This window comes from Lipophrys pholis (assembly GCF_963383615.2).
Source record: "Lipophrys pholis genome assembly, chromosome: 13".
Lineage (NCBI taxonomy): Eukaryota > Metazoa > Chordata > Actinopteri > Blenniiformes > Blenniidae > Lipophrys > Lipophrys pholis.
The window spans coordinates 28,417,594-28,424,515 of NC_137632.1; the positions used below are offsets into that span (position 1 = coordinate 28,417,594).

General features: G+C 43.9%; 1 protein-coding gene across 1 annotated transcript in view; it reads left to right on the forward strand.

Moving 5' to 3' along the window:
- Window positions 1-6,922, forward strand: part of pde1a (phosphodiesterase 1A, calmodulin-dependent) — a gene marked incomplete at both ends in the record, with an annotated part of 40,971 nt that extends 34,049 nt beyond the window's left edge. The window contains 6 exons of the mRNA XM_080478236.1: window positions 813-933; window positions 1,150-1,231; window positions 2,484-2,604; window positions 3,549-3,733; window positions 5,245-5,403; window positions 6,813-6,922. Coding sequence (XP_080334362.1) covers window positions 813-933; window positions 1,150-1,231; window positions 2,484-2,604; window positions 3,549-3,733; window positions 5,245-5,403; window positions 6,813-6,922 — 778 coding nt within the window. The remainder of the gene's footprint in view (window positions 1-812; window positions 934-1,149; window positions 1,232-2,483; window positions 2,605-3,548; window positions 3,734-5,244; window positions 5,404-6,812) is intronic.

The following is a 6,922-nucleotide window of genomic DNA, read 5'->3' on the forward strand; positions in this document are numbered from 1 at the left end:
CCTCCTCACCTCCTCTTCCTCCTCACCTCCTGCTCCTCCTCCTCCTCCTCCTCACCTCCTCTCCTCCTCCTCTCCTCCTCCTCCTCCTCCTCACCTCCCGCTCCTCCTCCTCCTCCTGCTCCTCTTCCTCACCTGCTTGCTCCTCCTCCTTCTCCTCCTCCTTCTCCTCCTTCTCCTCCCCCTCCTCCCCCTCCTCCTCACCTCCTCCTGCTGCTCCTCCTCCTTCTCCTCCCCCTCCTCCCCTCCTCCTCCTCCTCCTCCTCCTCACCTCCTCCTCCTCCTCCTGCTGCTCCAACCAGCCAATCAGAAATCAAACCCTATATAGTGTCATCGGGGGTTTAGCCAATCCCAATCAAGGTAGGCCCTCCCTTTGACTCCTCCCACAGTTAGGCAGCTCTGCTCTGGCACATGGCACCACGAGAGGAAGTACTTCCTCCTCTTCCCAAGATGGGCATGTGTGGGCGGAGCCAGTCCAGCGTCACACATGACCTCAGCTTCCTGTTTCTCCGTCCACACGGCGAAGCCGAGGCGGCGTTTTCTAACGTGTCCTCTCTGGAACCCGTTTAAAAGATAAATACATCAAATTCCCCGGCTAATAAAACGATGGATACATGAAACGACGGCGTTGTGGCGAGGACAGGACCGGAGAAACAGGACCGGAGAAACAGGACCGGAGAAACCGGACCGGAGAAACCGGACCGGAGAAACAGGACCGGAGAAACCGGACCGGAGAAACCGGACCGGAGAAGGCAGCAGGGAATGTGTCTGGACGTGGGTTCAGTGGACTCACTGTGTCGTGTCCGTCTCTCCAGTATCGACAAGGTGAAGGTTTTGTCTCTGATGCTGCACGCCGCGGACATCAGCCACCCGGCCAAGGCCTGGCCGCTGCACTACCGCTGGACCCACAGTCTAATGGAGGAGTTCTTCAGACAGGTACCCACATCAACACCACGCATTCCTCCACCCTCACAGCGTCGTTAGGGAACCAGCTCCAGCCTGTCTCTGAACGCTCAGCTGGGGGACAGAAACCACAGTCTGTCCACAGGGGGAAGTGGATGTAATTACCTCTGAGAGACCATCGAAGTACTCTGAAAAAGACTCACAGGGGTCACGTTGCCTTGGTGATGAAATTCCTTTTTTTATTTCCAGGGAGATAAAGAGGTGGAGCTGGGCCTTCCTTTTTCTCCGCTCTGTGACCGCAAAGCCACCATGATCGCCCAGTCGCAGATCGGTAAGAACCCAGATTATTAATAACGCAGCAGATTGATTGATTGATTTCAAGTTCCATATAGACGAGAGTTCATATATATATATTCTGTATATATAATATTATATATATATATATATATATATATATGAAACATAATACAACTATATATATATATATATTCTGTATATATAATATATATATATGAACTCTCGTCTATATGGAACTTGAAATCAATCAATCAATCTGCTGCGAATATATATTCTGTATATATATATATATATATATATATATATATATATATATATATATATATATATATATATATTCTGTATATATAATATATACAGAATATATATATATATATATATGCAACATAATACAACTATATATATATATATATATATATATATATATATATATATATATATATTATGTTGCATTTCTAGATGCATTTCTAGATGTTATAAACATTTCATTACATTTTCAGGTGTTTTCAACCTAATTTTCATTAAATATTTTAGATTAATTAATTAATACATTTTGTTTTTAATTCTTCACTCTGTCACTATTTCGTATTTGTTTTTATTTCTCATTATAATTCAAAAAAATTTTTCATGAGGACCACAAAGGAAATAAATCTCATTTATGGATTTTTTGGTGTCGTCCTCTGGTTTATTACACGTCATCAAAATGATTCATATATGTTTATTTGTATGTTTTATTTGTTTTGTAGAAAATCCAAATAAATTCATTCTGTCATTCAACTGTGGTCTGAGCACTTAAAGTGCAGCAGGACCTTGTTGGATTTCCTTCTTCTTCATCTTCTTCATCTTCTTCTTGTATAAAATGTGTTTTTTGGGGCCTTAGCATACATAACTTTCTGTAAAACTCGGCACAGTTTTCTAGTGAAAAAGGTGATAATCTGGGTGAGTCACACGTGTGACTTGTGAAGTGGCTCAACGGCGCCACCTGCAAAATTGGAAAAAGGTCGTCCCAGACCTCGTTTCACTGAGAGCGAGGGAAATCGGCACACATATGTTTTTATTTTAAGTTTTACATTTCAGTTTGAACCATCGTCTGTGTGTTTCTCCGTCTTTGAGCTTTTCTCTGGAAATCTTCGTCATTTTAGCTAAATTTAGTTAAAAATCCTTTTGAGAATGACTTTGTCTGCAGAGCCCTGGGACGGCCTCCCTCCTGTGGAGTGCCGCTCTCGCTCTGGAAGACGGAAGAAGAACATCATAGCTCAGATTTCTCTCGGTCTCTGTGGTCACAGGTTTCATCGACTTCATCGTGGAGCCGACGTTCAGCGTCCTGATCGACACGACGGAGAAGGTGATTGGTCCTCTGATAGACGAAGACAGGAAGGCCAAAGAGACGGGACACAGGAGGTCCAGGTAGGAGGCTTCTGCTCACCATCGTCTTCATCACCAAGGTTGGGCTTGAATGCAAAACTGAACGACGACACAAATTGTTATAAAATATATTGTAATAAAACACAAAATGTAATAATAATAATGGAATATCAAACTTTTAATATTATTAGTTTTACATTATGAGGAAGGCAAAATGTTTTTCTCTGATATTGTAATAATTATATTACATCATAAAGTGAATCAGGGATTTTTGGTTTGAACAGTTTTATTTCCAAAAACATTGACAGAATGAGTTCTAAACATTCTAAACATTTCTAAACTATTTGTTCATATTAATATCTTCATACACTTTATGGTATTTATGTATAGAATCTGTAATCTATTCCTCTGATCATCAGTATATGAAAAAGTAACATTAAATATATTAAGATCACGTTGAAATTCTTGTTACATTTTTTAACATGATTGAACAGTTATTACATTTTGGGATTTATTACATAAATCTTTATAGTAATTCAGCTCGTTGTTACTTAACAAAAGAAATACTGTTTAATAAGATTCCACCAATGAGCCAAAGTTAAAGATTACACTGGTTAAACTGAAACTCATAAATATATATACATATATAATATATTACAATACTTTGTAACGCCAATAGTTTTGGGTAGAAACACTCTTTTGAACTGTTTAATGACTGTCGGTGGTTTTCTCATGATCTCATGGTCGCCTCATCGTCTCGTCTCAGCAAAGAAAATCTAAAGTAGACACAAAATAAAACACTCTTTCCAAGTATTACTGGATCAATAAACCAAACAAACTGAATTGAATTGAATATTTCCTTCCTTCCGGTGGTGATTTCTGGTATTGCAGCAATTCTCCCGAAATATTTCTCAATTCCATTGAATTCCTGGAGGAACAGACGTCGCTGCAGCAGTGTGTGTTAAAGTGTGTGTGTTCCGCTCCAGCCTGACAGGAAGTGGATCGGTCACCGTGGAGTCGGTGCAGCGACACAGCAGTAACCGCCACGGGCAGAACGACGACGGGCAGAACGACTTCTCTCTGGCCGCCATCGACCTGCCGGCTTTGAAGGGTCACCTGTCGGGCGTCATCGGCAGCAACAAGGACCGCTGGAAAGAGCTGTCTGTGCACGGTACACACACACACACACACACACACACACACACACACACACACACACACACACACACACACACACACACACACACATTAATTTATAACCATAAATAAATACATAAATAAATACATAATTACATTAAATAAAATACCAATTCATTCTCTTCGTGTTGCTTCATGTATTCATTTTAACTGTGAAACTCGCCGAGCAGAGTCAGTGGGCGGAGCCTTACACCTGATTGGTTCCCCCTCACATCAAGTCACTGCCGATCGATCCCAGAGGACGGATCAATGCAGAGCTCGTGAATATATTCTGATCCACTGGGTGGCGCTATGTTAACGGCTGCTCCTGACTCACAGTAAAACTCCATAGAGGTGAAGAACGTCTGCTCGTGAGCCTACGTTCAACTTGGTCGTTTACCGCCGGCGTCACACACTAACACGTCCCTGTAGCAACACATTGTGAACAAAAGTTCCTATTGTCTATGTTGCTCTGGATTCTTTATTAAAGAAAACTTTGTTTGAAACCAACTAAAACCAAAGTGAAGACTTGGTCCTGTTAGTTAAACACCTCAGTCACAGACAGTTTACACTGTAAAACACAAAATACATAGAAATTGATGGATTGGACTAGATTATCTTAAGCCCCGCCCACTGACTTTTAGACTGGCGAGTTTGACAGATAAAATAAATGCATGAAGCAACACATGACCGTGGTATTTTAATGAACTGATGACACGTGCTTTAAGAAATGTTTGATTGAGTCCAAACAGTAGCAGCGAAATCTTTACTGCAGCCATTAGAACCAACAAAGAAGTTCTGGTTCTGGTTCTGGTTCTGGTTCTGGTTCTGGTTCTGGTTCCGGTTCCTGTTAAGCCCCGTTTCCACAGTGCCCCTTGGTGCCGGTACGGGTCAGGTCGGAACCGGTTGTTGTGCATTTCCACTGACTCAGAACCGTTACCAACCGGTGCCATTGGTAACCATTTCTCGCTACCCCTCCACTCGGGGTACCAGGCACAATGTGCCGGATATGAGGGGGAGGAGCTTCAACACTGCCGTCTGCTCATTGGTCCGTGACGACCGCTGTTCTCCCAGCAAGCAGCCAATCAGTTCTTCTGCAGCAATCAGGAAACTTTTTTGGAAAATGTCCTCCGGTTATGGCGTCACATCCTGCGTGATTACACAACCGTTCATAACCCCGCCTACATTTCAAACCGTTCCCCGTGTAATGGAAACGCGGCACTGATACGGGTCTGGTTACGGCTAGTCAACCCCCACCTGACCGGCACCGGTACCAAGGGGCACTGTAGTCCGATAGTGGACCTCCAGAGGGTCCAGAGGATGTGGCCGAGGTTTCTAGACCCTCGACTGACTCAATGGAAACTACATTCAGTCTTTCCTTTTTACTTTCTTCTAACTTTCTGTTTTTAATCCTGAGTCTCATGGTGAGAGTCGTATCTTTAAAACTGGGATGATAAAGCGAGAAGATGTTTAATTCTAACGATATGGCGTCTCTGTCATGAACAGAGCTGGCCGATAAAGAACAGGAGGAGAAGAAGAACGTGGAGAGCAAGGTCAACTCCGACGTCCAATCAGAAGCCTCGCCCAGCCGCAGCGTCCCGGACAAGCACACCTCCGACCAATCACAGAGCGAGGACAAGTCACCTGACTACACCACCTGGAACGGTACGAGCCGTTTACACAAGAGCAAGTGAAAACGTTTTCTGTTTCTGTTTACGAAACTTTACTGACACGAAAAACACTAAAATGAAGTATTTTAACTTGAATCGTAAACGGCGGCTGTGGATTAGCTCACCTGCTGCTAACTGTTACAGGGGAGGGGCCAGAGGAGGAAGAGGAAGTGGCGGGTGATGAAGAAGTGCCTGAAGACGCCTGATGACCCCCCCACCCCCCCACCCCCACCCCACCCCCCACCCCTGTATCCGACTGTGCCCCCCCCCCCCACCACAGCAGCAGGCAGCTCAGTGCACTGACCGTTCAGACTCTTCTGTTTCAACACGGTGGCCCCCGGCAGGCCCCCTGAACCCCCCCGTGGCCCCCCCAGCCCCCCCGAGGGGCCACCGGACCTTATGTTTACATCACAGTGACAACATGTTGCAGATCACGGCTTCTTAGCAGCTGGTGACGGTGTTAGAGACTCAGAGGAACCGTCGGTCCAATCAGGAACATCGGAGGAAGAACCACAGCTGGCAGGAAACCAAAGAGTGGAAAGAAAACATACAGGAATTTCAAAATAAAAGCCAGAGGGAGGATTGGAGCTGCTAAGAAGCAGTGGTGGAGGTTTGGTGACGCTCAGATCTGCTCTGGAACCAGAGGAGGAAGATGCTCCAAATTATAATCTCGTCCTCGCTGAATGATAATCCAAATTATAATCTCATCCTCTCTGAACGATAATCCAAATTATAATCTCATCCTCTCTGAATGATAATCCAAATTATAATCTCATCCTCTGCTCTATAATTTGGATGTTAGTTGGATGAAGGCGCTCTGTAATCTGATGTTAGATGAGGAAGATGCTCTATAATCTGGACGACTAATAACTTTGGGAAAGTGAAGCAAACTGCTTTACATTCCATATTTTTTATTCTTGTTGCTGAAAACATGTTTCAGTAATAAACAGATTAAATCTAGTTAAACTCATTTTGAGCCATAATCATGAAATATTTGCTAAATTAAAGATATTTGTTCAGTTTTCCTTTAATTATAGTATAAACAAATGATGCAAATCAAGTTCCCAGAATGACGCTGTGGAGTCCAATCAAACTGAGATGTTTTCCTGTGAATGGATGAGAGATGATTAATCTCACCGGGATTAAATCTGCACCGAGAGCAGCACCTCACGCCGACACGTCACCTCTCCTTCTCTCACAGCGCCTCCTTGTACTTTGGGCCGATAAATCCATAGGATAGCGTAACATTGTACTCTCCATCATTGTAGTAAAAAAAAAAACAGGTCAAAGGTCAAAGGTAAAGATTAAAAAAAAAAAAAAAGCAGAATTATCCTTTAAATTGACGGTAGCTGGGAGTGCCTCTCCCACTCTGCGACTGTCACTTCTCCTGACTGTGAATACCAGAACAGCGCCCGCCCGGCCATCACCACGGCGACGAGGGCCACGGCAACCCCGGCTTCTATAGCAACGGAGGGCGGAGCCAGGAACAACGGGCGAAAGTGAAAACTCCTTAG